At 42.6% G+C, this 14,510-nt stretch overlaps 1 protein-coding gene across 1 annotated transcript in view; it reads left to right on the forward strand.

The window, feature by feature from the left end:
• ARHGEF38 (Rho guanine nucleotide exchange factor 38) overlaps positions 1-14,510 on the forward strand; it is a 36,298-nt gene that overhangs the window by 15,891 nt on the left and 5,897 nt on the right. The window contains exons 4-9 of the mRNA XM_075149699.1: positions 1,558-1,705; positions 4,706-4,723; positions 9,182-9,381; positions 9,899-10,032; positions 11,699-11,803; positions 13,002-13,124. Of these exons, the coding sequence (XP_075005800.1) occupies positions 1,558-1,705; positions 4,706-4,723; positions 9,182-9,381; positions 9,899-10,032; positions 11,699-11,803; positions 13,002-13,124 (728 nt within the window). The remainder of the gene's footprint in view (positions 1-1,557; positions 1,706-4,705; positions 4,724-9,181; positions 9,382-9,898; positions 10,033-11,698; positions 11,804-13,001; positions 13,125-14,510) is intronic.

A 14,510-nucleotide genomic window follows, 5' to 3' on the forward strand; every position in this document is an offset into this window, starting at 1 on the left:
ATCAGGCACCAAGGGAGCAGGATCAAGAGAAAGCTTATTAAGGTTTCCCCTTACACTGTTGGCTAATAAAAGCCTGTGTAGAGAGTTCATGGGAAAGTCAGGATGCAATGTGTGTTGGTAGCCATCAGCATTAGCATTAAGCACAAGACGGAGAAGACAGACAGCTAAAGAGCATTTAACTGTAGGATGCTGGTGCTTTTCTGACTGTGGCCTTACAGTAACTAAAATGAATTAGTGTGGTCTTAGCTCTGTCATTGTTGTTCCCTTATTCGCACCTTGAAACCAACATGCATTAGACAGCCCAGTTAACCTTCGCTGCTAGGGGAAAAAATCCAGAGCTGTGTTACTGTGGTAACTGAATCATTTTTCACTTCAAGACGGAGCAGTTCAATGCATTGTATTATGAAACAGCCCACTCCGGTCAGGATGAAACATGCAGGATGCCTGACAGCTTGGCGCTCACTCTGTGAATGAACAGAGCGCTCCCAATTAATGTGGTATTCGGCTTTTAACTTTAATAATCATTGCTATAACTCAAGAGAAATGTTTATAAAACATGGGACTGGTTGCCACATAGATGCAATTTTCAGTAAATGCCTGAGATGGGAGTTTTCACCATTGCTGTTGTTTATTATATGCATTTCCAAGGATGCTGATCAGGGCGCTGCTACGTAAGGGTGTAAGAACTGAGTGAATATCTCAGCAGAAGAGATGAAGCATGCCTCCTCCGCTCAGATAGTATTTCTTACGTACCAGAAACCAACACAGGAGTTTTAGGCTGAGAGAATTAGGCACCAGCATTAAATGGGAAATGGGTGCAGGACTACTTTAGTGCCTCTAAAATTCCCAACTGTTCTTTGGGGGGAAATGGTGGTGTAGGGGACTGGAAATGGAAATGTTTTCCCCTTCCAGTTGTATATAAACCTACATACTATATAAAAATGGCTGTAATCCACGGTGGTTTTACTTAATTAGGGGAGGGGTGGAGGTTGTTCCCCTGTCATGTGAAGAAAAATCTCTATTCTAGGCCATAACAATTGCCATTTCAGGATTTTGCAAAACAGATAAAAGTGAAATGGCTAATGGGAGATGGAGTCATTATTCCTGTAATAACGCATTTAAGTTCATATTCACTTGAAAAAAAAAGTCAAAAGGAAAATTAACAGGCTTACATTCATCCCTCCTGCCAGCCCACGACGCAAAAATGGTCTCCCCTTAACAGTTAAGCTCTCCTGTGTGGTTTCCACTGAAGGGGCATTAAGCTGGGGCAGTGAATTAGGGGGTTGTGTATGAAGGGGTGCGGGGTGTAGAGATTTCATGCCTTTTCCTGAGGGAATTTTTGTGCATTAACACAGATATAATGGTGCCTGGCTATGACAAAGATGAGCAGCTGAGAAATACATGTAATAAATAATGCACATAAACATGCAAGATCGTTTCTAAGGGAAGTAAAGTGGAAGCCAGCCTTTTTAGCTCACGGCTAATGTGGTGGAATAATAAAACTCCTTCTGAGATGCTGTTGTCTGGCTTGACACGCTTTGTTTTTCTCCTCAACAGGGGAAGTGTTCTTGCAGATTAAAGGCCCACTAGAAGACACATATAAAATCTACTGCTATCGCCACGATGATGCACACACCATGCTGGAATCCTATGAAAAGGATGAAGAACTGAAGCAGCATTTAAGTCACTGTGTACAGTCCTTAAAGTAAGATCTTTTCAAATGATGATTTCCGTCCATAGTCAGTTGCCTGGCAGGGAACATTTTAAATGGATGTAGATGAAAGGTCCCCTGTAAATCCGGAGTTTTATGAGGCTTGCTGGGAGCTCTGGCTTATGCCGCTTTCATGAAAAGATGACAAGCCAGGGGCCACGATTAGATTTCTTTCTCTCTAAGACGGCCAAAAATAGCACAAGAAAGGTTGCTTTTCCCTTAGCTTCAGTGCCCCATACTGGCAAAAAAAATGCTGCATCATATCATGGGCTATTGGGAAAACCTTGCCCAGCTCCTAGGAGACATGCTGTCCCCGTCTTCAGCACTTCCATTGCTTGAATTAAAATAGCCTGTAACGGCGCTCTTCACACGCACTGGTGCTTCTGGGCCCCTGTTGCAAGGTCCCAGGGATCTGGAGCAGCTGTGTGGTGCTGGACCCCTCATGATGGGGGTATTTGAGAGCGATCAGCATTGGAGCAAGTTGCCAGGTCCCACCAGTGGAAGGTGCTTTGCGCCTTCGCCTCCAGTGCCAGCCCCTCAGGGAAATGTGTTGAGAACTGGGGATGCCGCAGAATTACGGATCCATCTTTCCTCCAGCGTGGCTTCCTCCTGCAGCCAGTTGCAGGAACCAGCTTATCCGCTCCATGGAGCGTGCTTCTCTTCCCACTCATAAATCCCCTTGCCCCCTCACTTTCCCAAAAGCGTCGCACGGAGCTGTCGGGAGGGAATGCACCACGGTCTTTCAGATCAGAGGTCTAGCTCCGGCTCCAGGAAAGGCCTATGCTGCATGCTGGTAGGAGAGACGTAAAGCTATCACAAATAATGGAGTGGACATCAGCAACAGATATTTCAACCACACCCCAGTTGGTGATCAGTCTGCAGAGATGTGTTAAGACTTAGGAGATGGGAAGTATGTCCAAGTGAAATCTGGAAAGAGTAGTGGAGGAAAATATTAATAACATTAAAAGAGAAACGTCCACTTTGAAGACAGGTTACGTTGAAAATAAGGCTTATTTTGTGCAACACGTCCAGTTATTAAACACATAACCAAGTATATGTGCAGGGTACTTAGGCTTTAGCTACCCTGGAAGTTGAAAGAAATAGATTTTCACACAAACTCAGGCTTTCAGGCTAACGGATGGCCAGGTATCTCCCCTAAGGGGGTGTTTTAGTTGCTGATGCCTACAATATTCTCTTCCGGCTAATCAAGAGAAGCTGCTACCGTCCTTCACTCATCCCTGCTGCTGAGGCAAGGGGACATGGAAGGAAATAAAGATAAAAGATAGCGTCCACGTACATGCTAGGGTGGATGCTGCCACTTGAATTCCAGAGCCAGCAAGAGGAGCTCCTGTTCCAACATCACAGCTGGGATTTGTGAAGACAAAGGATATTTTGTGCTGAGCCATTGTAGCCTTTGCTAGCAGGAAGTGACAAAGCCTTCCTCACAATGAAGCCTTGTTTTGTCTTGTTCTTTCCTGATTAGCCTTTAAACAGGAACCAACAAAAAAAGCACTGATGCATGTATACTACGTTGTGTTTTTTCCCAGTGCCTAAAGATTGCAGCCAATTCAAATATTAAGACCTGAAAGCGCACACCCAAATGCAGAGCTGTGGTCAACTAAACCTGTTACTACTGATTGGAGAATACTTGCCCTAGGAAGAAAATTATGCAGCATTTTAACCAAATAAGTTACAGGTTGTTTTCCATTGTGAGACACAATAAATGCAGGGGCTGGTGACGACTACTCTTCAAAAATGCTTACTTCTTAAATAATTATTTTTTTCCTTGGAAAGAATATTGTTCCATTTTTTTTAAATTAAAATGGGCTAACGTTACTAGGGGCTTCTGTTCCTCAGCTGAGAAATATCTGCCATGTGCAAAACAACTTCTATATCAGGAGCAATTTGAGAGTGGCACTCTGCACATCTGTACAGACAAATCAGATTTAATTAGCCATGCTGAGATTCCTATTCCTCCTGTTGACTGAAGAGGAGAAATTCCATCCCAAAATGTAGGTGTCTGCCTTGGAGACATGTGCAAATCCAAATTCTGTAGAGTCCTGTGTTTCAGCAGTGATTATGCAAACTGGGGATGTTATTTGCTAGCTTAGCCAAAGACATGCAGCTGGTAAAAATGAAAGGATGCTGGCAACTACCTGCTCTGCTTTCAGCTTGGAGTAGCTTGGTCAACTATTACAGGGGCAGAGGGACAAAGTGCTGACAGTGCAGAAGCAATGAAAGCGCCAGCTTCCAGATGCTCAGTTAGGCACCGCTGGGAAGGAGATAAGAGTGCAGGCAGTCAAAAAGCAGTGGTTGATGATGTGATGTCAGGAAAGCCTGACACAGAGATGGAGCGACATTTTGGTTCCCTTGCAGTGAATTCATACCATAAGGAAAATATTCTATGCGCATATTTGCATGTTTCCAAACTACAATTGTACGTCCCTGCTGCTTTCAGTATATGTATCAACACCATCCTAATCTGAAGAGGATTCAGTTGATGTGTAGCCTACAAAAAAATCAACAGCTTCATTGATTCTATATCCTAAAAGGCTGAAATGTATTCTTTCCCATTTAGAAATACATTTCTATTTAAAGAAAGCAGATGGGAATGCACGTAAACTGTAAGAATGACATGTTTAATTTTACTTTTTGTATTAAGGACTTGATGTTACTTAGCGTTGTTAGCACAGTGACCCAAACTTCCTCCTCTAACAGTGTTAGGACAAGGCTGAGTCTTATAGCCAAAGCCAGGTTTCTGACAATCCTTTCTCATTTGGGGCTGTCCTTTCAAAAAGATATAGGGCCAGATTCACCAGTACCCTCTGGCTGTTTTGTGCAGTTCTGCTGACACATAGCAGCCATAAACCTAAGTTAACTGGCCAGTTACGGCTGCTCTGTGTCACTGAAGTATATCTGAGAATCTGGCCCCTGATCTGTATAAATCCTTTTAGGAGGAATCTAATATATGTTTTGTTTTCTTCTCTTTTGCAGAAAGATATATGAGGAAGAGTAAGTACTATGCCTTTCTTACATGTAAAATAACCTTTAAAATATCTTTAATTTATCTTCAGTATGCTTAAAATTGTACATGTGGAAATTTTAAGAACACAAGCCTTTTGTGTCAGTATAACCCATAGACTCTTCCAGGACATATGTGATAACGACTCTCAGTTCTAATTTCCCTAAGCCTGTCTAGTTTTCTAATTACCGTTGCACTAGCTTTGCAGTATCTTGCAAAACTTGTGGTTTATGAAGCTACTTAATTTGCCTGCCAATTCATTTGGAGTCCTTTATTATCACCTTGCTGTCTCATAAATGTGCTTGGAGAGCTCTAAGGTCCGCAAGAGTTGTTGTCAACAACATAGTGTCAGTCTTTGAAATCCAGACAGTCTGAAATAATTTTGCATAGGCCGCTGTAGACCTGCTACAATACACGTTAGGTTCACAGGTAAAGCTATTTCTAAGGTGGTGACCCCTTTGGCAGCCCTGTATGAGAAGTCCATCTTAGGATCTTCTCTTTGACAGTGGCTGGAAGAGTATTGGGAAAGAACAAGCTCATTGCAACACTTTGCCAGAATACTCACCCAGCCACCGATAATTTGTGGTTAAGGGACTTTTGTGCCAAATGTGACATCTTTGAAAAGCTATAAAGGAGAGTTTATCACAGCTGCAGTTTCTGGACATCCAGCAGGTTGGGATCATTGAAATGCAGCATCTCCTGAAGTTATCTGCAGGGAGAGGTCAGAGGAGGGGTTAGCTGAACTGAAGAAAATGATTACAACCCCAGACAGAAATGTTAAGAGAGAAGAGGAGAAAGTGTGCTTTATATTGGTAGGAGAGGAACACCTGTAAAATCAGAGAATTTGTTAATCCGTCAGTCAATCGCACGTCATAAATAAGATCAGTGTAAAATACACTTTGAAGGATTTGCAAGTTGAAATTCTACAGTTGGGGTTTTCAAGCTTTAGTCTATGATAGGAAATAGTTTTTCTGCATCTTGTTTTGATAAGGGACATTCTTGTATACTCCAGTCTCCCAAGGAGCGGGGCTGCAAGAGGAACAAAATATCCAGAGAGTCACAATAAGATCACGTGAGTCAGCAACACATATAGAAATAGCGCAAGTCTGGCTGCTCTGCCTTGCGTAACCCTATCAGAAATGAATGCCTAGTCCTAGTTTTCTCCTTCAGTTTCCAGTGGAGTGTAGGATACAACTCACTTTCTGAGTTTAAACTGGCTCTTACAAAGCTGTGCAGATGCAATGAGCCAGGGTTAGCTGCGGGACCCTCCCCGAGCTTGGCTACCTTGCGTGGCGTGGTGGCGTTTCCCTTCCCCGCTGACCAGCAGGGCACTCAGAAATGCCATCACCTGCCACTCAGCTTAGAGGTTGCAGAGTCTCAGCAGCCCTTGGGCAGGACCGCGCCCAAAAATCTGGTTAACGTTGAACTGGAAAATACAGCGTAACTCACCCCAAACGGTCTGTGATGTTGCGGCTCCCAGACTGCTTTTCATTCAAGCACGATCAAGAAAACAATTACATAAATACCAGACAGTGCTGCCCTTTGCTAGCATCTCGATAGGTTAAATTCTGCTTGGCTTAACAGCTGTGCAGCCTCAGTGAATTCCCTGGCTTTTTATGGGAGTCTTACAGCACAGTGACTTATTTGCCCTGCATGTTTTGTACGAAAATGAACTCACGCACAGTAAACCATGAAGCCCGAGACTGCATCCCAGGCGCTGCAGCCTATGATGCACGCACACCATTTCAAAAGTGCCAAGCTGAACATGACACCGGCGTCAGCCCTGCTGTACCATACTGCCTATCGTGTTCGCCACTGGACCTAGTTGCTGGGTAATGAGAGCAAATGAAGCTAAATCCTCAATCACCTGTCTTTGCACAGCTCACCACCATGTGGTTTTTAAACAGGTGGGAATCTTTCTGCATTTGTGACTTTGTTTTGTTGGGAGGAGGGAGGAAGGGTATGCTGTGAAGCTCACTGCAGTTAAGCCCGCCGCATTTACTGCAGAGCTACGGTAATAATTTGCGAGGAGATTAGTACAGCTACATATGACCTAGAATACTTGCTAAATTCACAGCAACATGGCAGGGAAGGCTGAAGTAGCATCACAAATGAATTATCAACTTAATTTTCTGCACAATAGATGTCACAAGCTGTTACTCGCCTGTTTCGGTCGCGTGGCAAGGCCGTGTCCTGCCCAGCGGCCGGGTGCGTCCTAACAGGGCGCATTGCAAACGGGACTCGTCCAGGGAGAGTGGCTATCATCAGCTAATCTTGCTGGGGAGAATTAGATGAGTTGAACTTTGTGGCATTTAGTGCCCCAGGGAGTCATTATCTTATAACAAACCTACTATCTCTCGAACCATATTGCAAGACTGTGTCATGCAGATATGCGAACAGAGGGCTGTTTATCACTTGGGCAGCTGTCCAAAGTGCAACGATATAAAGAGAAGACACTTGAAGATTTTTCCATTCATGAGGCAGCTTTTATAGATTTGCATTCATGGGGCTTTTCAGAGAAAACAATAACAATTTAAGATTTTTTTTTTTTTCATTATTGCTGCCAGAAGCTGGAAGAAGGAAAAATAGCTCTCTATATTTAATGTAGGATACAGGGGAAATGAGGGGGATTGAAATGATGAGAAGGTTTGGGGACATCAAGAAGCCTTAAAAGGCATCTACTGTTAATTTTTTTTCATGCAGAACTTTTTTACAGATAATGCCTGTGCTAGAGAGATGGTTTAAATATGCAGATGTCTCTTCCCAAAAGCATTCAAATTGTTAGTTAATTAGTCAGCAGTAAGGATTGGCTCTTGTACTTTTTATACACATAAAAGTGGGAATGAAAGCGGGTTTTTTTCTCTTTTACTCCTCCTGCTGCACAAAACAATAGATGTCAGCCTGCAAAACCAAGTGGCTGTTCCCTGTTTTTTGTACTTTCCTTCTACATTGTGTTATTCCATTTTTCCGTATGCAGAAATCCTGCTTCGCCTAGCATTAACTCTTGCATAGTAAACGTCAACCAACCTTTTCCCCTCCAAAGCAGCCTTTTTGGGCATGCAAATGGAAAGCTTGTTCTGCTTTACTGCCCTTCCCACTGTTACCAACAGCTCACGCTCAGTTTCAAAGGGGAGGTCTGTGAGTCACAGGTAGTTCGTACCAGCACTGGTGCTAGAGTGTTGCCTGGTTTGCTCAGGAGCGTGCTGTAACGAGGAAAGACAACGGACATGTCTGTCCCGCTGCTGGAGCCTCGGTAATGGCTGGCCCTGGCCCCAGGGCTTGGCCACCTGGTGTTACCTACTCTGGGGAGACCCCATGTTTCTACCAGCCACGCGGAAGGTAATGAAGGCACGTGTGGCTTGGTCCTGCCCTTCCCGTCTTTTCTCCCAGGCTGTTGTGGTGGCCTGCAAACTGCACGGCCTCTCCCCTTCAAGCCTAGAGACTGTGAGCAAAGGCTTTTGCCCGGAGTGGGGCTGGAGCATGAATTCAGCTGGCTGGTAACTCCCTGGCATGGATGCCAGAGAGCTGGGGTGGCCTTGATGACCTGAGCCGCTCGGGTGCCTGGGGAAGCTGCTCTGCTGCCCCTGCCGAGCCAGCGGGGATCGAGCCTGGGGCCACAGAGCGTCCCTGTGCCCGTACTGGAAGCTGTGGCTTTCCTACCCTCATCCTTCTGCCACCCTAGGCAGCTGCCTGCTTTGCCTTTGCGTAAGGTGACTTCCAGCAGGTTGGATCAAGCCTGGGTGAACATCCTGTATGTTCAGCGTTCCCCCAGGCCAGATCTGGTACCCTTTGGAAGCTCAGGCATCATTAGAAATAACCTACTGGCAGCCAGCAAAGAAAAACCACAGGTAAAAGACAGTAAAGTTTAAGGGTCACTGTGGCGAGTTGAGAGATGTTGTGAGAAGGGATGCAGCCATGAACGGGCATCCCAGTTACTCGCAGCAAGGAGATGCTGAAATTTTAAGCCTGAGGGGCCAGGGCAGGATGCAACAGCCCCGCTCACATGGGTTTCTCAAACTTCCTGTTATTTGTTCTTCCACCTGCATCTCCCTTCCTGGGTGTTGTGCTGTGCAAGTTGTACCACAGGCACCCTCAGACTGAGTGGGACAGTTTCAGAGGTGATGTCTAAGCAATAGTCTGGTAGGTTGCTGAAAATACAGAAAACTCGGCCCCGGTGTGTATTTCTCATTGAGGGGGCGAGAGGAGGGTTTCGTTTACAACGGCCCCTGTTCCCTGACAGATGTATCTTATTTTTTGACTTAAGTGGTAATTGCACTTCTATGACTCAGTGCAAAGCACTGCTCTGGTTTTGGTATTTTCTGTAGTTGAAAGCTCAACTGAAGGATTGATAAAAGGCAGCAGCTTCAATGACTAGACAGAAATAATAAGAAGGTTTTGTCTTCAAGGGTTTTCTCCTTATGTGACCTTTTTTTTGGTATAAATTATAGAGGAAAGCCAAATCTAATGGACATGGGATCCCTGATGATCAAACCAGTGCAACGGGTGATGAAATATCCCTTGTTACTCTGTGAACTCTTGAATTCAACTCCTGCCTGTCACCCTGACCACAAGGTGCTACAAGACGCCCTTTTTGCTATGAAAAACATTAATGTGAACATCAATGAACTTAAAAGGAGGAAAGATTTAGGTAAGAAAAAGGCACAGTAAGTTCTTCTGTCTTTGTAGGTTTGGGCTGGCAATTACAAGAGAGGTTTCAACTCCAGCCGTATCACTACAACAGTTTTGGCTGGTGCTACCCCAGTTGTGTAATACACTTGGGTTTCAAGAAGGTAACAGATGCCTTAATGTCACTCGTCCTCAGCCAGCTATGTTATCTGACTGGTAACTCCAGAAATACGAAAATGGTTAAAGAATTCATGTTATATCCATGTTCATTGTCCATAATGCAGTTGCAAACACTGATAATAATTAAGATGCAGTGATAGCAATATTTCTTATAGACTTGCCATGTTGAAGCCCTAACTTCACTCTTCCCAAGGCTAGCGTTGATAACAGGGTTTTCATAATCCCAAACATTTTCACACAAGATTACAGCAAGTGACATCAAAGTGTCTACTCTCAAATGGTTTCATATTTGTGTGCCCGTCCCTGTGAAGAGCCCTGTGAATACAGATTATTAGTGTCATGAAATTCTCTGTCTGCAGTGCTGAAGTATAAGAGGAATGATGATGATGAAACCCTTAGAGAAAAGTTTTCCCGACTGAATATCCACTCAATTAGCAAGAAATCCAAGAGGGTCACCAGCCATCTGAAAATACTGACGGGGGGAGAACCTCAGGTACTTACTCATCCAGTTGCAGATTTGCATTGACAGCTTCAGTTCTGCTTTTGCACTGGGCATTTTTTAAAACATGTTGGAAATGGAGTTTGTGGTGTGGCTTTTTTTCTGCATCATTTATAAAGTAATTTTCTGACTGTCACAGAAGACAGGAAAGATCTTTGTGATTGAAATAGAAAATAACGTAATGTGTTCTCCACCTTTTCCTTTTTTATCTAAGAGTTTCTCAAACTTCTGATCTTCAGCAGAGAGGAAGTGACTGGTAGTTTTGTGAAACTCAGCCTGAGAGCAGCGCTTTGTGGATAGTCTGGCAATAGTTATTGTCGGTGGTGAGAACGTGTTCAATCTGTCTTGCTCTGCATCGTAACATTCAGATTCTGAACCCACCAAGGAAGATGAACAATACTTCTGATTAGGAAAGGCCATGGGGTTTGCCTCTACATGTGTAAGGGCCTGAAACGGTCAAAACTACCAGAGGCAAAGAACCCTGTGATAAGTCCGACGGGTGTTGGGTGGCCAAAAATAAAACGCTCCTTCATAATTTCGAGGTTGTAATTCAAAACCTAACAGGATAAACATTTTCAGGAAAGCTTAAATCTAAATCTCAAAGAAAATCAATTACAACTGACCTTGAAAATGATATCCAGTGCACTTCACTGCATGAGCTGGCCGATTATACAAGGTCACTTGCCTTTCTAGATGTGACTTTACAAGATACGTGCCATTTTTTCCTGTTTTGTTTTTTATCAGTGGTTTCCCCTTTTCTCTGATGCAAACTACCCACATTTGTTTTTTCTCTTCATTTATTTGTACAGTGGAAATTTTTATATACAGAATGGGACACTAGCAAGGCTATAAAATCAGAGAAAAACAGGGAATTAAATTTGATTAAGAGGAGATGCGATTTTTCTTTTTTTTTTTAGAAGCTTCTGTTTTATTTTTTTTTTTCTTTTTGTTTTTTAATTAAGCTTAAAACATTTGAGAATCATTTTAGAATCAGGATACATCTGTTAAAGATTCAGCCCTTTCTCCTGCTTAATTAGACTAAGAAAGTTCCCAATTCACATCTCTGAAACACGCTGTGACCCTTACAGCAAGACCACTGAAAACGAGACTTGAGATTTCTCAAATTCCTCAAGTAAAAGGTAGGCAGAAATAAACGTATTTTTTCAGCTAGCATAAAAAAGTAGTACAAGCCTTTTTCCAGCTGCTGAGGTTTCTAGCTGAAGAGCTGGCGTTGCTCTAGAGGTAACAGCTCCATCTACAGACTGCCTGTGGGAAATCTCCCCATCACCCACAAATAAGCACGCAGGGAACTAATGCCATGACATAAAAATATCTGACAATTTTCACCATTGTTTCCTCAAATGGATCGACTATACAGAAAATGAAGAGTTTTATTGGCACACTCAGGTGTGCTTGTAATAAAGCAACTCCCTGCTTCCTCAAGGATCAAAAATTAAATGCTCGGTCATATTGCCCTGTGCACCCAGGACTTTTCTTGGATTAAAACTGGAGCTTGGGAGAATTAGGGGCTGATCTGTTCTGTTTTCAAAGGGAGGAATTCAGGGAAGGTTTGGGATTTTTCCAGCAGCGCTCTGGACGTTTCTTTCATTAGTCAGGCTCTTTTGGGCTGCCAAAATAACAGTGCAAACATCTATTTTAGGTGAAAGATCAAACTTTTAATAAGGAAGAAATGTTGTTTCGAAGTTTAGAGAAGACTGTGAAATTATGCATGAAGAACATTTCACTCTCCTCACAACATCTACAGGTGGGTACAGGCCTTTTTGAAATCTGTGGCCAGAAACCATGTCCATAACCAGTTTAACACACATTTCTGCCACTGGTTAGGCAAGACCAAATTATTTATAAGCAGGCCTGTCTACATCACAATATTAAATAAATGAGCTCTGCTGCTGCTGCATTACTGAGCCCATGGCAAAGAATTTCTGAAGCCCACACTTCTGCATTTTTCCCCTTACGCAAGCAGGCTCTATGGAGACCCATGGGTGCAGTGCAGAAAAAAAGGTGCTGTCTGGTGGCACAGTTATGACTTTCAATCACTGTGTGAAGCCACCATGGGTCATGCACACCTGCTGCAGTGGAGCACCAACTGCTTCTCATTAAAAATGGAAGAACTGAGTTGCAGCCACATGAATTAAAAAGTCCTAAAATACATATTTTGGATGCGAGGACTCCTTCCTTTGTCCTGTCGCTAGGTTGTGTTGAGGGCTAGCATTGGATGTACAGAGTGCTCAAGTGCTGTAAATGTCTTTGCTTTAATCCTCCTCTCCGAAGGTGCAGGTTGGCTTGTAACTTACCAACTTTTCCCTCTCATTGACAACTTGCCAACTGTGTAGATGGCATGAGGCCCTTCAAAGCATAAGTGTGCCCAAACTGGACATGAAGGTTGCATGAGAGGTGGGTAAGATCAACAGCCAGCTGGCCAGAGCTTATCACAAACACACCTCATTTGGTTCAGCAAACGGGGGAAGGCCAGTGAGCTCAGCCGACAAGAGCTGTTGCCTGGAATGGTGTTGACAGTTCCTTATCCAAACAGATGCACACTTCATTAAGATTAAAATTCAGACTAAGTGAAATACACCACTGTAGTCCTACTTAGTCCTCCAAAAGAGGACTTTGAGGGTGCATGGGTCTTGAGCTGGCTTCTTGCTGAGGAGTAGCTAACTTCCAGTGGAACATTAATTAGGTTGGGGCATAATTTTTTTAGCTGAACACTAACAACTTGACTTTTGAATAGTTTACACTGAAAATAGACAAAACATAGCAAAATATTATCGCAGTAAACAATCCCACAATGGCTGGAAACTGCACAGAAACTGCACAGGTGTCAGAGATGGAAAATATTTCTAATTCCATCAGTATTATTGCAGAATCTGCATGAGTAAATGCAGTATATTAAAACAGATTGTAATACAGTTTCATCTTCCTACCATCTTCTCATTTAGGATTCTATAGATCTGGCTGCACAGAATATAATTGGGCTTCAGGAAATCTTGCAAGACAAAGATGACGAAGTCAACGACTGTTTGAAAAAACGGAACAAAGCTGCAAATCTCTGTGAAGACCTTGTAAGTTTATGCAACGTCCAGTGTTACACAGCTATCTCTATGTGTGAGAAAACAGGTGTATGTGAGGAATACTGGGACAGAAAAGAGAAAAAACCTTACGAATCCATTGGGAAAGATGAGTGGGTTTTTTGGTTGAGTTTCTGTAAGAAATAAGATAAAATTCAGTGTAAGTGCACTGTGTTTTCCCTAGAAGAGCTGAAGAAAACTTCTCAAGTTAAATTCCTGGGTTTAAACTAAAATCTTTGTGCTAAATTTGCACGTTTCACCTGAGCTTCAGACGAGCAGCAGATCTTTGCTTTGCTACTTTTGTTATCAACACTTGCAGTTTCAGAGTGACTTTTGTGATCTTTGTTGTGCTCATAAACTATTAGCTCCTGGAATCATAGATCTGTGAAAATCTCAGCTTTATTACTTTTTCAAGTAAGTTACTACCCTTCATATAGGGAAACCATGAAAACTCTGAATATAGCCCATAGGAATTAAAAAGCAATTAAAAAAAAAAGGTAATAGTTTTTCAGCTAGCCTCTTGCTTTCAGGCTCCAAATGAACTCTAATGCCTGGCTCTACTACGATGGACTAAAATATCTCTTCAAAATGGGGCAGGCTGCTTCTTCAAACAGCTGCTCAAGCTGGAAAAATTCAGAGGTGGAGGTTTTCTTATACTTTCCTAGGTTTGTGCTGACTAAAATATAGCCGTTCAATCCTTTCCAAAACACTGAAAACAGAGTCTGCCAAGAAACAGAAGGATCTTTGACAGACCACATCCTCCCAGATAATGACAGGGAAGTAAGATGTTGTATTTCCTTTCCTTTGAAGTTCCCACATTTGAAAAGAATCTCAAAAATTAATCTCAATAATCAGAAAGATATTTTCAATGTCTTTACAATGAATGAGTGCATAAAGTGCAGAAGAGTACCCCTCTATCATTGTGGTGAGTGTGTCCAGTATGGAAGATGCCCCCATATTCAGAAACATCAAAGAAAAGCAGAAGCAATTCCACAAGATGAAACAGGAAACTTTTTTTTAGAAAAAATTTTGTAACTCCTATTGGCTCATGACCCAGCTATTCTGAAGATCTATGTAATTTAAAAACAAATAATCTTAATCTTATTTGTTTTAACTGTGGACATTGTTATTAACCATATTAATTTCTGCTTATTATCTATTTATTTCCGTGTCTTGGATGTACAAGATTACAAGGATTCTCTATCCTATGTGTAAGGTTTTTTTTTAAAAACCTTTTGTTCTGACATTGCACGTTGAGTAGATGTTCTCACTAAACAACCCATGGTGTTCTTCACGTGTTTTCCTGAAAGGATATTATCAATGGAGATCTCAGCAGTGGGCTCAGATTGATTTTTTTTTTCCTTTGTGCATTTTTCAGTA

Source organism: Calonectris borealis, chromosome 4 (assembly GCF_964195595.1).
Source record: "Calonectris borealis chromosome 4, bCalBor7.hap1.2, whole genome shotgun sequence".
In the NCBI taxonomy this organism is placed as follows: domain Eukaryota; kingdom Metazoa; phylum Chordata; class Aves; order Procellariiformes; family Procellariidae; genus Calonectris; species Calonectris borealis.